The 20,157-nt window shown below is 42.2% G+C and overlaps 1 protein-coding gene across 2 annotated transcripts in view; it reads right to left on the reverse strand.

Annotated features, from left to right (window-relative positions):
- Positions 1 to 1,195: 1,195 nt before the first annotated feature.
- LOC143961317 (galactose-3-O-sulfotransferase 4-like) overlaps positions 1,196 to 20,157 on the reverse strand; it is a 76,097-nt gene continuing 57,135 nt past the window's right edge. For both annotated transcript variants that reach the window (XM_077470574.1, XM_077470575.1), the window contains exons 3-4: positions 14,534 to 14,828; positions 1,196 to 6,010 (exon numbers count right to left, since the gene is read on the reverse strand). In XM_077470574.1, coding sequence (XP_077326700.1) covers positions 5,183 to 6,010; positions 14,534 to 14,828 — 1,123 coding nt within the window. In that variant the 3' untranslated portion in view covers positions 1,196 to 5,182. The remainder of the gene's footprint in view (positions 6,011 to 14,533; positions 14,829 to 20,157) is intronic.

Raw genomic sequence — 20,157 nt, forward strand, 5'->3', positions numbered from 1 at the left:
CCACACGCATTTCCTTTTTTTAATATGGGTACGGGGTTCCCCTTAATATGCGTACAAGACCCAAATAGGCTGGTAATGGGCAGGGAGGGCTACCCATGCCATGTTTCTCAATGATTTTCAACCATATTGCAGGAACCAGATATAACATTAAAACCGCAAGCAGTTTTAAATGGTGTTATTTCCGTTTAATGTAATTTTGTGCAGGGACTGTTCTAAACACGGGAAACACGTGGCACTTCACAGGCATACTACAGACACCCCGCAGGCACCATATTTAAAGGAATATTTCACTTTTTTTTTTTCACTTTAATCGTCATTAAAATCAGTGCTCCCGCCAAAACGGTAGTTTTTAAAACTTTTTTTTGCAGTGACCCATGTCCCCTGAGGCAGGAGGCAGGTCGCCAAACCCTTTTTAGGACACTATCTTGCATATTAGCCGTTAAAATGAGCACTTTCCAATTCGAACGTTCGAGTCCCATAGACTTCAATGGGGTTCTAACGTTCGTACCGAACGCGGGGGTCGTTCGCAAGTTCTGGTGCGAACCGAACCGGGGGGTGTTCGGCTCATCCCTAGTCAGTGCTCATTGAGGCGGTCTAGAAAAATGTATACTGTGCAAGGATTTGGATCCCAGTGTAGCATATGGTAAGTGGTTATGCCGGCCATACACGGTTCGAATTTCGAAAGAATTTTCTTTCCAAAATCGTATCTAAGAATTTTCGTATGAATTTCGCACCATTAGTGGGCTGCAGCAACAGCCGATTTTTGTGCGGAAATAGAATTTGAGGAATCAGACATGTTGGAAATTTTTAGAAAAACTAACGATTTTCTAATCAATGATGGGAGAATCGTGCGAGAAACGTAATAAGAAAAAAAAAATGTACGGAGATAAAAGAAAATGTACGGAGATAAAAGAAAATTTACGGAGAGACTGTAGCAACATGAGGTGAAATTGAAGGCTTGGTCGGCCGAATTTCGAAAATCAAATGGTGGCATCATCGGATCACAAAAAAAAATGATGTGATCTCTGAATAAAGCTTTGGACATCTCTGTGTGCTGGTGACATCTCTATCTCTTTGACTATTCACGGTTCCAGCCGGTGGTCTCTTCAGCACCCACTTACTTACACAGCCATCTCTACAGGAACGTGTGCGTTGGAAATAGTGCATGTAAGAAAGATGATGCTTGAGAACTATATCTTCAGAAGGTAGGTATTTACTGGTCATAGAAACATTCAAAAGACACCATCAATGTTTTGTAGCACTGTACTGGCCACTTCTTCAGCGTAGTTCAATACAACACTTTAAAAGGTGAGGTGGGTTTGTCTCTAATGCCTGGTACACATGATAAGAATATTGGATAAACAGACATTTTTTTTTGCATGCCAGTCTCATATCGAAAATCAATAGGTTACAAAAATTCTCCTATGACAGAATCCAACTTTGGAAGTGATATAATGTGTTGTATTATATTGTGATGTGTTCTTTCGTTTCTGATCATGCATGGTCTTGGTCACGCACATTTTTCTGTACAAATACTAATTAATTACACAAATTTAATTCGTTATTATTATTCTACGAGAAACATTTTTGCGATTTTCCCTTTGGATATTTTTGCAAGAACTATCGCCTCTCGAAAGCTGTGTACTAACAATCAGATTATCGGACGATTGCTCTTAAAGCGTTATCTTTCGCCTGATTTTCTCTTGTGTATGCTAGGCATTAGGCTTGTATTCTCAGATCTGCGCTCGTCTTTGTTGCCTTCAAGTGTTGATTACACCCAACCTGAAGAAATGGCCAATGCAGAACCACAAAAGCAGAATCAAAATGTGCCTGGATCTTAGATATGTGCAGGTTTGAACTAATGCACATTATGCCGTAAAGCCTTGATTTCAGAATGACAAATGGGAGGTTGTCCATGGGAAAGGGAACCACAGCCATCAATAAAAACAATTATCAGCAGTTCTAACTCTTCCCCCATCTATGAAAAATATTTTTTTTGTCTGTGTCTCCATTGGAGATTTTTACCATTAATTCCTACGGGAGAGTAGAAGTAGACATTTTTACCTTCACTGCTCTCTCGAAACAACTCCTAAAAATTGAAGTATGCTTCAAAAAACGTATTTTTGTTAGAAGTGGTTGTAAAGGGTTTTTTTTCTTTTTAAATAAAAAAACAACATGTCATACCTGCTCTGTGCAAGGGTTTTGCATAGAGCGGCCCAATCCTCCTCTTCTGGGGTCCCAGAAGAGGAGTCTAGGTCTAGGTGTTTTTAAAAAGCCTTGCTGGAGGTAAATGTTAATTTTGCATGTGTGCGCTGTAATATTTTTATTCTGTTATATGGTCTAATGGCAGCACCATCTTTATGGATTTTTTTTTAGGGTGTGCCTCCCAAATATCTTGTTTGTCTATTGTATGGATTCTGACCAAATCCTGTTGGGTGGAGCACCCCACTCCCTCAGTATGTACCTCTCATTAGTGACCACCTGTGTCATGGTGGAGACCTCATGTTCTCCCATATAGAGGAGTATAGCTCCCATAGTTCAGAGAAGCAGGATCTCCTAGTCTATGGATAGTGTAGGACCCACTAATTATGGGGTACTTTGTCGCAGTAAGTGGGCTTAAGCACCGTATAGCAATATGATGTGACCAAATCACCATATTTTTTGATAATGTTTTTTGAAAATGTCTAGGTGTTTTTAAAAAGCCTTGCTGGAGGTAAATGTTAGTTTTGCATGTGTGCGCTGTAATATTTTTGTTCTGTCTAGCGGCACTCCTGGCTCCTCCTCTTCTCAAGTGCCCCCATGTAGAGCCACATTCCATTGACACAGACAACAGGATTCAGCCCCACCCCCTGGATTTGATTGACAGCAGTGGGAGCTGCTGTGTTCGTCCCCGTCGCTGGAACAATCCGGTTCAGATAAGTAAAAGGGGTGCTCTGGGGGGCTGCTGCACTATAGAAGATTTTTTGCTTTAAATGCATAGAATGCATTAGGTGAAAAACCTTGAAGGTTATCAACCCCTTTAAGTGCTGCAAAGCTAGACACTTATGCATTACAAGCATTCATTATTTAGAAACAAAGAGGTCTGAAAAGCTTAAAAAAAAAGTTAGGGCTCAGCTCTAATTATTTCAGCACTGGCGTACAGAGGTAGCAATAGATGGCCTAGGGTAATGTCAGTAACACCCTATTTGTGGAAATTGTACTAGACTACATGGCTAAACATTGGTGACACCTTACTGTCAAACCTTTTTTGAGTTTGTTGAACATCCCATCTTCATGCCATGTCTTTTGGTTGAATGGGCACAAATTCCCAAAGAGGTTAGTTACTGCTATTTGACAGGAAGACTTGGCTCACTATGCACATTGCAATTCATCCCAAAGGCGTTCATTAGGGTTGAAGTCAGGGCTTTATGCAGGCCACTCAATTTCCTCTAAGCCAGATTCAGCAAACCATGTCTTTATGGAGCTAGCTTTGTGCACGGGGGCACAGTCATGCTGGAGCAGTAAAGGCTCTTTCCCAAACCGCTATCACATGTTGGTAATTTACAATTTCCTAAACTATCTTGGTATGATGTAACTTTAATAGTCTTCACTAAAACACCTGAACTCTGGATGGGTGTCCACATACCTTTGCCCATCCTCTGCCTTTATTACTACAGGAGACCAGCTGTAGTCATGTTTAAAGAAAGCTTAACGTAAAGTTGAGAGGCTAAATTTACAACATCATAGATGGTAATAGGGGGCCCTCTACATGTTACATTTCTTAATGGGGGGGTGTTTTTGTTAATGAAATCACCGATAGCTGTCAGCAGCACAAACAGTTCTTAAGACATTTTAGAGGAAATCTTCAACAAGCACAGCTAACATTGCACTTGTAAAGCAGGTACTCAGTAGTGCCAAATCTCATTACAGAACCCAAGCAACTGTTTCTGGTTATTGATACAATGGAGAAGGCTTAGAACGTTCCTCATATTTCATTGATGTTCAAGTCTCCACTAGTGAGAGCCATCATCACTATGTGTCGTGGTGACTTTAACTTGAAAAGAAAAAAAAGGGATTTCCAACATTTTAGGAGGTCACCAAAACAGAAGCAGAGTAGATATTTGTCAGTGAGAATACCTGTTCAGGTGGGACAGCGATCGAAACATGGAATTTACCCTTTGGGAGTTTTCCCATTCATTTGCAGCTCTGGCACAGGAAGTACAAGAAATATCTTCAGTATGAACAATAATTGCATGTAACGTCAGAACCTCTGTCAAATTCTTATTTATTCTACCCAGAAAGTTAAGTTCATGGTGCTTGGAGGCTTCCTCAATGTGCCAGTGGAGCGCTTAGAAAAATTAAAAAAACCTATTACGATGGAGGAAGTCGACGCTGCCTAGCCCATTCCACAATTTTGATCGAACGCTAGGATGGTGTACTGCAATTTTAAAAGCATGGCTATCCCTATTGAAACACAAAATTTGTATTTACACTGCATTCTCAGGGACTTCAATGGTGTAAAGCCAGTGGGGGAAATTTACTAAAACTGGCAATACAAAATCTGCTGCAGCTTTGCATAGAAATCAATTAGCTTTCAGTTTTTTTTTCTGTCAAAGCTTATTTGAACAGGCTGAAGTTATATGCTGATTGGCTACCATGCACAGCTGCACTGGTTTTGCACTCTCAAGTTTTAGTAAATCAACCCCAGATTACGTTACACTCTATAAGTGCACTTACATGGTTTCGGTACTTGGAAGGACCTTCTCCTATCACACAACCCAATATACACATAACCTCCTTAACCACATAATGTATAAATCAATAACCGAAGGACCACGATGACAGTAGTGCTGCACTGAAGCATGCCAGTTCCAGGTTATTGTGATTAGTAGTGTGTTATCTGTAGCATATAGGCTCATTTCTGTCAATGTTTTTAGGGCCTTCTAGTAATGTTTTAAAGGAAGGCACGCATGTGATTGTCAAGTTGAGAAGGCTGCACCTACAGTGATCGCTGAACAAATTCAGCAAAGAGGCTCATGTGCATAGTTAGTACTCAAGAAACCATTTCCCAATCAAAGTGACAAACCTTTACCTAATCAAATCAGACCTAGTCTTTTGTCAATGATGCAGAAAATGATTGTTTTTTGACATCATATCAACTTTTCAGCAACCAGATCTTCTTTCCTGTCCATCTGTGGTTTTCTCACCGAACTGCTACCCTTGCAGGTGTCACTATTGTTTGAGTCCCATTTTGTGAGCCTACTGGAAACTGGCGTGCATCCAATAAGTCTTTATATTGCAGCTCAGGAATAACCATTTGAACACAACGACTACGAATGTAAGGCTCAAGGTCTTTCCTTATGGCCCAGCCTAGGATTTTCTCTTGCCCAAATTGAAACGGCTTAATGACATCTTCCTTAATGTCCTCTGCCCTTACTGGCTGCAAATCCTCAAGACAGAGTTTACCTAACTGTTGCCTCCTTTCTCTCAATCTCATAACCTCGTTATCCATCCTTTCTTTGCCAAATCGTTCCACCTTGTCCCAGAAGGTTTGGTTAAAATACTCATAGAGGTACCAATCTAGAGCATTCCATGCCCGAAGCTTTTTTACTTCCTCTGGCTCCAGTGGTCTGGAAGACCCACGAATGTTGAGTTTAAAGGTGACCACATCATCTAGAGCCCAACACAGCTCCTCTTTCAGAAGAACCATTGATTCATCAAAATATTCTGCCAATAGAACCAAGTTGAACATCCCCTCCACGGCCCGTGCTCCAGCTCTTGCCAGAGTCACTGTAAAGGGAGCATTAGGATTGAACCCCAAGTCAAACCATAAGAGGTTGCGAGCATAGTGGTTGGATCGCTCTCCTTCTCGATAGTAATGTGATGGATGGGAAATAAAAGCTTTGAAATTAGGTGCCTTCTTGAAGGCTGAAGATACAGAGCGATAGTAGGAGAAAGAAGACTCGGCCATGGTTGCTGGATCTCGGAGGATCGTGAAGTAGAAGGAGTCTGTAGGCATAACCTTCCGAACCTGCAAAATAAAGAAAACTTTTTTTTTTTATGTCTGCGAAGGTTCTCATTCATTCAGGTCATGGTAAAGCTAATAGTTATTCACATTGAACCAGACTTGTTCTGTTAATATTAAAGATGCTTTACGACTTATTCAAGCAGTGTCTCCAGAAGTGAAGAAGCTGCCCGGATAAGCTGTGAAATGCCTGCAAAATTACAGAACAAGTTCAGCTGAATGTGACAATCTACTACTAGCTAAAACTTGTCTTAGAATTGTTGAAGATCAGTTTTAGTTAACAAACTTGTTATCAAGCAATTAATACCACTATACTTAAAGCATAACTTTAACCAAAACAACTTGATAAAAAATATTGTTCTTTAGCAAGAAACATACATTAATACAGTGCATCCAGAAAGTATTCACAGCGCTTCACTTTTTTCACATTTTGTTATGTTACGCCTTATTCCAAAATGGATTAAATTCATTCAATTTACTCAACATTCTACAAACAGTACCCCATAATGACAAATCGAAAGAAGTTTGTTTAAAATCTTTGCAAATTTTGTAAAAATGGAAAAAAAAAAAAAAATCCCATGTACATAAGTATTCACAGCCTTAGCTCAATACTTTGTTGATGCAGCTTTGGCACCAATTACAGCCTCAAGTCTTTTTGGAGTATGATGCTACAAGCTTGGAATACCTATTTTTGGGCAGTTTCTCACTTTTTATTTTTTTGCAGGACCTCTCAAGTTCCATCAGGTTGGATGGGAATGCGTAGGTGCACAATAATTTTCAGATCTCTCCAGAGATGTTCAATCGGGTTCAAGTCTGGGCTACTCAAGGACATTTACAGAGTTGTCCCATAGCTACCCATTTGTTATCATGGCGGTGTGCTTAGGGTCACTGTTGGAAGATGAACCTTCCCCCCACTCTGAGGTCCAGAGCACAGTGAAGTAGGTTTTCATAAAGGATGTCTCTGTACATTGCTGCATTCATCTTTTTCTTGATCCTGACTAGTCTCCCAGTTTCTGCTGCCGAAAAACATCCCCACAGCATGATGCTGGCCAGGTGATGAGCGGTGCCTGGTTTTCTCCAGACAGGACGCTTGCTATTCAGGCCAAAGAGTTCAATCTTTGTTTCATCAGTCCAGAGAATTTTGTTTCTCATGGTCTGAGAGTCCTTCAGGTGCCTTTTCGCAAACTCCAGGTGGGCTGTCATGTGCCTTTTAATGGAGGGGTGGTTTCCGTCTGGCCACTCTACCATACAGGCCTGATTGGTGGAGTGCTGCAGAGAAGGTTGTTCTTCAGGAAGGTTCTCTCTCAACAGAGAAACGCTGGAACTCTGTCAGAGTGACCATCAGGATCTTGTTCACCTCCCTGACTAAAGACCCTGATCGCTCAGTTTGGCCTGGTGGCTCACTCTAAACTTTCTCTATTTATGATGATGGTGGCCACTGTGTTCATTGGGACCTTCAAAGCTGCAGAATTTTTTCTGTACCCTTCCCCAAATCTGTGCCTCTATACAATCCTGTCTTGGATGTCTAAAGACAATTCCTTGGACTTCATGGCCTGATCAGTGGAATCAGGGTGCACCTGAGCTCAATTTTGAGTGTCATGACAAAGGCTGTGAATAATAATGTACATGGCATTTTTTCCTTTTTTTATTTGTAATAAACTTGCAAAGATTTAAAACAAACTTCTTTCACGTTGTCATTATGGGGTATTGTTTGTAGAATTTTGAAGGTCATGCAGCTGAGTTGGGAAGACTTGTTGGGTTGACAACTCTAGAGAGGGAGGATTTACCTCACTTTTGGAGAGATTTTCCTTTGCTTTCTGAAAGACTGACAGGCTAATCCTTTTTACTAACGATAACCATTAATGATTCCCTACTTTATCCAAAACTAAATAAAAAAAAAAAAAAAAAAAAAAGGGGAAGTGTATGGCTTTAGATATACTTATATTAGTAATATAGTTAGTCAGGTTGAAAAAAGACAAGTCCATCCAGTTCAACCACAAAAAAAAAAAATATATATATATATATATATATTTTTTTTTTAATATACAATCCCATATACCCAATTCTATACCCACAGTTGATCCCACAGGAAGGCAAAAAACCACAGCAGAGCATGATCCAATTTTCTAAAGCAGGGGAAAAAAAATTCCTTACTGATCCCCCGAGAGGCAATCGGATTTTCCCCGGATCAACTTTACCTATAAATGTTAGTACCCAGTTGTATTATGTACACTTACGAAATAATCCAGGCCTTTCTTAAAGCAAACTACTGAGCTGGCCATAACCATCTCTCCAGGGAGTCTGTTCCACATTTTCACAGCTCTTACTGTGAAGAAACCTTTCCATATTTGGAGATGAAATCTCTTTTCCTCTAGACGTAAAGAGTGCCCCCTTGTCCTCTTTGTTGACTGTAAAGTGAATAACTCAACATCAAGTTCGCTATATGGACCCCTTATATATTTGTACATGTTGATCATATCCCCCCTTAATCTCCCCTTATCAAGAGTGAATAAATTCAGTTCCTCTAATCTTTCCTCATAGCTGAGCTCCTCCATGCCTCGTATCAGTTTGGTTGCCCTTCTCTGCACTTTCTCCAGTTCCCCAATATCCTTTTTAAAAACTGGTGCCCAAACCTGAACTGCATATTCCAGATGAGGTCTCACTAATGATTTGAACAGGGGCAAAATTATATCTCTCTCTCTGGAGTCCATACCTCTCTTAATACAGGAAAGGACTTCGCTTTGGAAACCGCAGCTTGGCAGTGCATGCTATTATCGAGCTTATGATCTACCAAAACCCCCAGATCCTTCTCCACTACGGATTCCCCCAGTTGTCCTCCCCCTATAATGTATGATGTGTGCATATTCTTAGCCCCCAAGTGCATAACTTTACATTTCTCAACATTAAACCTCATCTGCCACTTAGTCGCCCAATTAGACAGAGCAATGAGGTCAGCTTGTAAATTGGAGACATCCTGTAAGGACGTTATTCCACTGCATAGCTTGGTGTCATCTGCAAAGATGGAAATGTTGCTTTTGATCCCAGACCAGATATCATTTATAAAGATTTTAAAAAGTAAGGGTCCCAGCACTGAACCTTGGGGTACACCACTCATAACTATAGACCAGAGTAAGAATCATTAATCACTACTCTCTGAATTCTGTCTTTTAGCCAGTTTTCTATCCATTTACAAACTGATATTTCCAAACCTGTAGACTTTACCTTACACATGAGCCATGTGTGTGGAGAACTGTATCGAACGCTTTTGCAAAATCCAAGTATACCATGTCCTTCGCCACCCCTCTGTCCAAGGCTTTACTTGCCTCCTCGAAAAGAAATCAGGTTTGTCTTTCTTGAATCCATGCTGTTAAATTTTTTTCCTGCAAGAACTCGTCTATGTGGTCTTTTATTAATCTCTCCAGTATCTCCCCAACTATAGAAGTTAATAGACATGTGCAGAGTAAAATATTTTGTTTCGGAATTTCGTTTTCGTCCGAAAACTTAATTTATTTAGTTACTCCCGAAATTCGTTTTCATTTATTTCGTTTTTCGTTCAAAAATTGCATTCGTCCGAAAATCCACATGAATTACGGTCGAATCTGTCTTTGAAGGCTTATGGTGTCTGTCGAATGTATAAAGAAGATTCGACGGAGCTAGTATATAGCATACTTTAGAACCCTATTAAAGTCTATGGGACTCCAACGTTCAAAATCTAAAGTGCTAATTTTAAAGGCTAATTTGCAAGTTACTGTCCTAAAAAGTGTTTGGGGACCCGGGTCCTGCCCCAGGGGACATGTATCAATGCAAAAAAAAGTTTTAAAAACGGCCGTTTTTTCGGGAGCAGTTATTTTAATAATGATTAAAGTGAAACAATAAAAGTGTAATATTCCTTTAAATTTCGTAGGGGGGGGGGGGGGGTTGTCTATAGTATGCCTGTGAAGGGGCGCATGTTTCCCGTGCTTAGAACTGTCCCTGCACAAAGTGTCATTTATGCAGGAAAAAAAGTCCTTTAAAATCACTCGCAGCTATTATGAATTGTCGGCTCCCGTAATACAGAGAACACTCATTGAAAGTCATTGATAAAAAAATAAATAAATAAATTAAAAAAAAAGCGTGGGGGTCCCCAAAATTCAATTACCAGGCCCTTCAGGTCTGGTATGGATATTAAGGGGAACCCTGCCTCAAATTTAAGAAAAAATTTGACGTGGGGTTCCCCCTAAATATCCATAACCAGACCCTTCAGGTCTGGTATGGATATTAAGGGGAACCCCGCGTCAAATAAAAAAAAAAATTGACGTGGGGTTCCCCCTAAAAATCCATACCAGACCCTTTATCCGAGCACGCAACCTGGCAGGCCGCAGGAAAAGAGGGGGGGACGAGAGAGCAGCCCCCCTCCCTCCTGAACCGTACCAGGCCACATGCCCTCAACATTGGGAGGATGCTTTGGGGGTCTGTGACCCCTCAAAGCACCTTGTCCCCATGTTGATGAGGACAAGGGCCTCATCCCCACAACCCTGGCCGGTGGTTGTGGAGGTCTGCGGGCGGGGGGGCTTATCAGAATCTGGAAGCCCCCTTTAACAAGGGGACCCCCAGATCCCGGCCCCCCCCCCTGTTTGAAATGGTAAGGGGGTACAAAAGTACCCCTACCATTTCACAAAGAAAGTGTAAAAAATGGTTAAATAAAACAAACACACTTTTGAAAAATTCCTTTATTAAAAATAAAAAAATAAAAAAAAAAAAGATTCCAGCGGCGGTAATCCACTCTTGCTATCCAGCGACGGACGGTCATCTCTCCAGCGATGTCTCATCTCATCCAGCGCAGCGATCCATCCTTCTTCTGTCTCCGTGGAGGAGACACTGCAGGCATTCCGGCGGCTGACGTTTCTTATATACGGAGGGCGGGGCCACCCGTCACCTGACCCCGCCCCCCTCTGACGCAAGGGGAAACCCGGGGTTCCCTGTGACGTCTGGGTGACCCCGCACCCCTCTGATGTAACACAGGCAGGTTTCCGTTACATCAGAGGGGGACGGGGTCACCCATACGTCACGGGGAACCCCAGGTTTCCCCTTGCGTCAGAGGGGGGCGGGGTCAGGTGACGGGTGGCCCCGCCCTCCGTATATAAGAAACGTCAGCCGCCGGAATGCCTGCAGTGTCTCCTGCACGGAGACAGAAGAAGGATGTATTCGCTGCGCTGGAGAGATGACCGTCCGTCGCTGGATAGCAAGAGTGGATTACCGCCGCTGGAATCTTTTTATTTTTTTATTTTTAATAAAGGAATTTTTCAAAAGTGTGTTTGTTTTATTTAACCATTTTTTACACTTTCTTTGTGAAATGGTAGGGGTACTTTTGTACCCCCTTACCATTTCAAACAGGGGGGGGGGGGGGCGGGATCTGGGGGTCCCCTTGTTAAAGGGGGCTTCCAGATTCTGATAAGCCCCCCGCCCGCAGACCTCCACAACCACCGGCCAGGGTTGTGGGGATGAGGCCCTTGTCCTCATCAACATGGGGACAAGGTGCTTTGAGGGGTCACAGACCCCCAAAGCATCCTCCCAATGTTGAGGGCATGTGGCCTGGTACGGTTCAGGAGGGAGGGGGGCCGCTCTCTCGTCCCCCCCCTCTTTTCCTGCGGCCTGCCAGGTTGCGTGCTCGGATAAAGGGTCTGGTATGGATTTTTTAGGGGGAACCCCACGTCAATTTTTTTTTTAATTTGACGCGGGGTTCCCCTTAATATCCATACCAGACCTGAAGGGTCTGGTTATGGATATTTAGGGGGAACCCCACGTCAAATTTTTTCTTAAATTTGAGGCAGGGTTCCCCTTAATATTCATACCAGACCTGAAGGGCCTGGTAATTGAATTTGGGGGACCCCCACGCTTTTTTTATTTATTTATTTATTTTTATTTTTTATCAATGACTTTCAATGAGTGTTCTCTGTATTACGGGAGCCGACAATTCATAATAGCTGCGAGTGATTTTAAAGGACTTTTTTTCCTGCATAAATGACACTTTGTGCAGGGACAGTTCTAAGCACGGGAAACATGCGCCCCTTCACAGGCATACTATAGACAACCCCCCCCCCCCTACGAAATTTAAAGGAATATTACACTTTTATTGTTTCACTTCAATCATTATTAAAATAACTGCTCCCGAAAAAACGGCCGTTTTTAAAACTTTTTTTTGCATTGATACATGTCCCCTGGGGCAGGACCCGGGTCCCCAAACACTTTTTAGGACAGTAACTTGCAGAATCTTTTCTCTCTGTCAAATCTTTTTTCTCTGTCGGATATTTTCTCTATATAATCTTGGACTAATAGAGGTAAGGTTAGTCACATTCGACCACAGGTTCTATAGACAGATTGTTATTGTCAGAGTCATGTCGAATCTCCTATTCTATATCGAACTGTTGTAACAATGAAAACGAAAATAAAGCATTTATTTATGTCGGATCTTTCGTTTTTCGGATTTTGTGCTTTTGTTATCGTTTGTCAAAACGAAAACGAAAATAGCTGAAATTCAGACGAAAATGCATTCGGACGAAAACGAATGCACATGTCTAGAAGTTAAACTAACAGGTCTGTAGTTACTTGGTAAATACTTTGTTCCCTTTTCAAATAAAGGCACCACATTGGCCCTACGCCAATCCAGTGGTACTATTCCTGTCATTAATGAGTCCCTAAAAATTAGATATAATGGCTTTGAAATTACAGAGCTCAATTCTTTTAGGATCCCTGGGTGGATGCCATCAGGTCCAGGTGCTTTATCCACCTTTATTCTTAACCAAATATTTCTGGACCATATCACTTTTGAGCCATTGTGGATTTGGTGATGTAACACTACCACCCCCATTACGGACATGAGCTCCCCCATGCTCCTTTGTATACACAGAGCTGAAGAAAATATTTAATAAATTAGCCTTCTCTTTATCCCCAGTCACCCACTCCAGATTATTTAGTAAAGGGCCTACATGCTCAGACTTGACCTTTTTACTATTAATATATTTGAAGAATTTTTTGGGGTTTGTCCTACTATCTTTTGCAATCTGTCTTTCGTTTTGAATTTTTGCATTCTTGATTTCCTTTTTACATATTCTGTTATATTCGTTTTAAAATTTAAATGACACTAGTGTTCCTTCATTTAAATATTTTTTAAAAGCTCTTATAGTTTATAGCTTTTTCAACTTTGGCCATGAGCCACATAGGTTTTATTTTTAGCCTTTTAAACTTATTGCCCATGGGAATATACTTTGCAGTGAGATCACAAACAGTCTGTTTGAAGAATTCCCATTTCTGTTCTGTGCCCATTGCCAATATTCTCTCCCAGTCCAAGTCCTGGAGAGCAGCCCCATCCTTGGAAAATGAAGTGTTTTTATCTTTCTCATATGTGATTTTTGCTTACAGCTAACATCAAATGAAAATCATGTTATGGTCACTGCTAACGTGTTCCTTTATCTGAACATTAGTAATACGCTCTGCATGGTTTGAGATTACCAGGTCCAAGAGAGCATCATTCCTAGTTGGGGCCTCAATAAACTGGACCATAAAATTGTCCTGTAATAGGTTTATACATTTTTTGTAGGGCTGTGAAAATTAAAGATTAATTCCTCGATTAATCGTTAATTTTTTTGATCAATCAAAATTCTTTTGACCGGTACTCACCTCTCCGCCGACTTCCCGGGTCTTCAGGGAGTTCCGCCGAAGATCCGGTGATGTGCCAAGTGCCTCCGTCTGCTAATAAAGGGAAGGGGGGAGGAGTCCGGTGACGTTGATATTTCTGATTGAATGTAACGTGTACGGGGGAGGAGCCACGCATGACGCCACCCGCTGCTGCCCTATGGAACTAACACGATTGTCGGCTTTACATGCTGCGTTTTTATCATCTTTATGTGAGTAGTTTGTGTTTGAACACAAAAATTAAATCGTATACTTAAGCGGTGAGCACTTAGATCTTTTCTTTCTACCCATGACCTGAGATTGTGAGAGAAGTTTATGGTCCGTGTTAACCCTTTTGATATCCGCATGCATGACCTCCTGTTTGCACAGGGGTCCATGCCATAAGGTGAGAGTGATGAGTTAGACCGGAGGTGGAGGGATTGTCACGCTACTGTGTAAAAAAAAAAAAAAAATGATTTACGTCAGTGCTACAGTTTGAATTTAAAACGTTTGTGTGAACTGTGAAGTTAAGTCATGGATTGTGGAAACTAACTAGTGTCGAGTGATTGTATATAGTGTATACCACATTTACCACTGACTAATGCAGAGCTGCAATGCAAGGAGATCAGCTAAAAGTTGGATCTGTATGTGCGATATAATTAATCGATTAATCGAACACAAAAATTTTAATCAGTAACAGCCCTAATTTTTTGCCCTTTAATTGTCCCAGCGGTGCCATTACTACAGTCAATTTCTGGGTAGTTAAAATCCCCCATTATTATCATTGTCCCGGCCTTTGCAGCCCTTTCTATCTGTGCAATGAATTCTGATTTGTGTTAAGAGCTGCATCACTTTTCAAACTACAGAGTAGACCTTTACCTCTGGGAGGTTGAAGCGCATATGGTGACAGAGGATGTCGTACTGAGGCCTGTTTGGGGAGTTGATGCCTTTCACCCGGCGAGAGTGGAAGAGATTTGGGTAGTTGAACTGATACTTTTGTGGCAAAGCAAAGAATAAGCCATTCTTGTCCCCATATCGGTGCAGGAGGTTCAGTATGGTGCTTCCAGCTGTCTTGTGAGTCTTCAGGAACACAATGTGCCTCTTAGGCTGGCAAGTCCGTGGAAGAGATGGAGGCAGAGAAGATAAGACACGTAGGGTGGAGCTCTGAGAGGTTCTGACAATAAAGAAAGGATGGTCAATACTATTCAACTCTTAATTAGGAAATGTAACAATAAACTATATCGAAACCAAATAGGTTTTTATTTATTTTTATTTTAAATAGCCGCAGTGATTGCGAACCTTGGCACCCCAGATGTTTTGGAACTACATTTCCCATGATGCTCATTCACTCTGCAGTGTAGTTGAGCATCATGGAAAATGTAGTTCCAAAACATCTGGGGAGCCAAGGTTCACCATCCATAGCCTAGGGAATTGTTAAAATCCCTGTCAGAGCAGTAATATATTAATGGTACCTCCAACTAACCCCGGACAATGCTGGTGTGTTACTAGGGTTGGCATTTCTGCAGAGTTTTGGCCACACAAACTGGCTGCAGCTGTGTGGCTGTTTTGCATTGGCTGTCTTATATGGCTTTTTTTTTTTTTAACCACTTGCCGACCGCCGCACGACGATATACGTCGACAGAATGGCACGGGCAGGCATATGGGCGTACCTGTACGTCCCTGCCTTCCCGCGGGTGGGGGGCCCGATCGGGCCCCCCCGGTGCCTGCGGCGGTCGGTATTCGTTCGGGAGCGATCCGGGATGAGGGGGCGGCCATTCATTCATGGCCACCCCCTCGCGATCGCTCCCGACGAATGGAAATGCTCCGTGACTTCACTTCCTCTCCTGTAATGTAAACACAGGCAGAGGAAGTGATGTAATCTCTCCTCCGTGTCGGTATTTTTCGTTCCGGCACCGAGGAGAGAGGATCGGTGAGTTGCACCAACACGACACTACACAGTAGAACATGCCAGGCACACTCACACCCCCCCTTCACCCCCCGATCACCCCCCCCAATTACCTCTCCCCCCAGTCACAGTGACACCAATTGCATTTTATTTATTTTTTTTGCATTGGTGTCATTTGTGACTGTAATAACTGTTAGGGCAGTTAGGGTTAGCCCCCTTTAGTTCTAATGTACCCCCCTAACCCCCCCAATAAAGGTTTAACCCCGTGATCACCCCCCGTCGCCAGTGTCACTAAGGCTGGGTTCACATTGCAGCGGTTTATGAGAACGGATGTGATTCGCACCGCACTGCAGTGCAAATCGCATCCGATCTCTGTGCGATTCGAGTTCAGCCATACAGATAGTATGGCTGAATTCGCGCCGCACCCGCCGCAAATTCGCACGGGACCCTTTTTTTGGTCCGCAGCAGAATCGGATCGCATGGGTGTTCACACCATGCGATCCGAGTTTGCAGATCGCACTGCGATATGCGAACTGATCTGGGGGTGTCATTAACATTTCACTGACACTCCCAGCAGTTCGCATAGGGCAGTGTGAACTGCCGCCGGGAGGCATGCGATGCGGGAACCTGCCGCGGATTCGTGGCGTTCCCGCATCGCTCCAGTGTGAACCCAGCCTAATAAGCGATCGTTTTTCTGATCGCTGTATTAGTGTCACAGGTGACGCTAGTTAGGCAGGTAGGTATTTAGGTTCGCCGCAGCTTTTTATAGCGCCAGGGACCCCCATATACTACCGCATAAAGCCCCCTGATTGCCCCCTAGTTAACCCTTTCACCAGTGATCACCATATAACTGTTACAGGTGACGCTGGTTGGTTAGTTATTTTTTTTATAGTTTCAGGGCACCCGCCATTTATTACCTAGTCTCACTAGTGTACCCCTAAATTTATGGCCTTCAAAACTGTAACGCCCTTAGAAAGCCTGAAGGCGGTGCTTGGTTTTCGGGGCCCCGTACGTGGCTAGGCTCCCAAAAAGTCCCACATATGTGGTATCCCCGTACTCAGGAGAAGCAGCAGAATTTATTTTGGGGTGTCATTTCACATATGCCCATAGCATGTGTGAGCAATATATCATTTAGTGACAACTTTGTGTAAAAAAAAATAAATACATTTTTTTTTTTTTGTCATTATTCAATCGCTTGAGGCAAAAAAATAAAATATTCAATGGGCTCAACATGCCTCTTATCAATCAATTTCTTATCAATATCTACTTTCCAAAATGGGGTCATTTGGGGGGGTTTTGTACTGCCCTGCCATTTTAGCACCTCAAGAAATGAGATAGGCAGTCGTAAACTAAAAGCTGCGTAAATTCCAGAAAACGTACCTTAGTTTGTAGATGTGACAACTTTTGCGCAAACCAATAAATATACAGTTATTGACTTTTTTTTTACCAAAGACATGTGGCTGAATACATTTTGGCCTAAATGTATGACTAAAATTGAGTTTATTGGATTTTTCTAATAACAAAAAGTAGAAAATATCATTTTTTTTTCAAAATTTGCGGTCTTTTTACGTTTATATCACAAAAAATAAAAATCGCAGAGTCAGTCAAATACCTTTAAAAGAAAGCTCTATTTGTGGGAAAAAAAGGACGCAAATTTTGTTAGGGTACAACATTTCATTACCGCGCAATTACCAGTTAAAGCAGCGCAGTGCCAAATTGTAAAAAGACCTCTGGTCATTGACCAGCAAAATGGTCCGGTCTGAAAGTGGTTAAAGCAAATTATCTGTGGCTAAACTCCCCTGTGAATATAGTCTTAGGCCTCATGCATACAGTGACTGAAAAAAAAATCTTTTTATAATATATATATATATATATATATATATATATATATATATATATATATATATATATATATATATATATATATCTATCTATATCATTTAAAACCATTTATCATTTTCCTTCTACTTCACAATTATGTGTCCCACTTTGTGTTGGTCTATCACATAAAATCAATTTACGTTTTTGGTTGTAACATGACAAAATGTGGACAATTTCAAGAGGTATTAATACTTTTTCAAGTCACTGTACATAAGTTCTGGAACCATACTGATGGCCAATGGTAACATTATAGGCTACAACTGAGCATGACTATTTGCAAATTAACGTTTTAGATTGATTGATGGCCAAGGGAGCATGGGACATTTCTCTTGTGGTAAACAGTCATAAAGATTTATATAAACTGTTGACCAGAAATATCCAGCAGAGTTTCGCACAGTAACTGATTACTAAAGAACAAAAAAAATAAAATAAAAAATAAATAAAAGAAAACCTAGATATATGCAGACAATGGAGTTGATTTACTAAAACTGGAAAGTACTACATTTGTTGCAGTTCCGCATAGAAACCATAGCCCCCCCCCCCCCAACTGTCCCTGATTTTGAACAAAGTCCCTCTTTCCACCTCATTTGACCCTCATTTTGGTCTAATCAGCTTCCAGGTTTTTCCTTAAAGCTTAACTTGAATAAGCTGAAGTTAGAAGCTGATTGGTTTCTGCAGATTTGGCACTCTCTAGTTTAGTAAATAAAACCACAATGACTACACTGTGGGTTTTATTTTACCCTTTAAGACCATATGTGTTAAAATGTGCTGAGGATTATAGTGGGGCTTTAAAAAAAAAAAAAAAAAAAAAAAAGGGGGGGGGGGGGAAGAGGAGGAGAAGGGGGGGCTGGCCAAGGAAAGTGGAGGAAGAAAAAAAAAAGGAAGAAGAAGAAAAAAAGTAAGAAAAAGTGACCATTCTAGAGCTGGTAACATTGAGGATATTTTCAATATCATTTTAAAGAACTGTTTTTGTGTGCAAGAGGCATATGGGGAGGAGTATGGATGGTATAAAAGTGAGATGTGAGGGAGAGGAATGTGGAGGGTATAATAGTGGGCACTATGTACAGGAATGGAGTGTATGCCAGTGGGCAGTATGTACAGGAGAGGCGTGTGGAAGGTATTATGAGGGTGGTATGTACAGGAGAGGAGTACCCACTGTCATACACTGCTCACTATGTATAGGAGGAGAGGAGTGTGGAGGGTATTACAGTGGGCACCATGTACAGGTGAGGAGGATGTAGGAATCTGGGAAGGAAAATGTAAAAGGTTTGTGGAAGGATGTTTAGGGACTGCATAGTGGTTAATATATGAATTGAAATTAAGCCAATTAAGCAGAGAGCAGCCATAGTCGATCTATATATGGGATAGCTGCAGGGGCGGACTGACAACTCATGGGGCCCCCCAGGCAATAGGAGATTATGGGGCCCCCAGACAATAGAAGATTATGGAGACCCCGGGAAATAGAAGATTATGGGGCCACACAGTATACACACAAACACAGTATACACACACACACATACTATCCCTGGTTTTATTGAGGCTAGCAACCCTGATGGGGCCCCCTAGTGGCATGGGGCCCTCGGGCAGTGCCCGAGTGCTCCAATGGTCAGTCCGCCCCTGGATAGCTGGTTGTACACAAGAGTCAATTAATTGACTTGAGTACAACCAGCCAGTCAGGTTTTTCCCAAAACAGTCAGTGCTGCCAGCTATGGTTAGCAACACTGATCATTGTAGTCTGTGGGTAGGGAAGGCTCCCCACTGGCATAACAATAACACTGCGGGAGGGATTCCCCCACCCACAGGTAAGTAGGTGAGAGGGTGTGTTGGCACAGGCTGGGAAGAGATGTCTGTCATTGGGGGGTAACTGGGAGTGATATTTTTTGGAGTAGGGTCTGTCATATGCAGGTTGGGAAATGGTCACCTGCGATATAAGTTGAAAAAAGGTGGATAACATGGAAAGTGGCTGGAGAGTGACCTGGTTGGTGGCTTGTGTGAAATGGATGATGCATTTCAAGTTTTTCACATTTGCAGTAATACTTACTGCCCTCTGAAAAGTGATCGGTGGTTGTATTGCTTTTCTACAAGTGGTATAGCAGCAGCTGACAGGCGTTCATGAGGTGCTACTGCCTTTTTTTTTTTTTAACATTGCTGAATGGCAGTTTTACATTGTTGGACTATGCTGCTACTGCGAGCGAGTTTGACAGGCGGTGCTGCCTTTCAATCTCTGCAGGCTCCAAGCTATCCATTGAGCTCAGTGCCTCTGACAAGAAGAGAGGCAGGGTACTGTGAGATCATCTTCATCCGTTTGCTGCAAAGTGTGCTAGCTTGTATTTAAACTGGCCGCTCTGTATGTAGCTTCTGACAGGCTGCTCAAGGATCCCTTTATCTCCAGGACCATGGATGATAGGAGCCCCAAATGTTGACCAGTAGCGGGGTATTCCTTCAGCTACCTACCCCTAAAGTTGGGCTCTATGTGACCCCAGGTCGCCAGGCCATGATCCTCAAAGTCAATCGTTTCCGATGTTGGTTCCCAGGTTGAGGAAGAGAGTAACGTGAGCCTAGAGAGCCACAGAAAGACAGGAAACTGGCAGTCATGTTCCCCTAGGTGCAGCATACTGCCAAGTTTGCTCCAGTGATGAGGGAGGGAGGGGATGATGAGGTCACCGACTGTACTTGGGTGCCTGAGAGAAGAGATGAGAAAAAGGAGGAAAAGGCA

This window comes from Lithobates pipiens, unplaced genomic scaffold, assembly GCF_037356315.1.
Source record: "Lithobates pipiens isolate NorthernLeopardFrog02 unplaced genomic scaffold, aLitPip1_a1.2 Scaffold_8, whole genome shotgun sequence".
Lineage (NCBI taxonomy): Eukaryota > Metazoa > Chordata > Amphibia > Anura > Ranidae > Lithobates > Lithobates pipiens.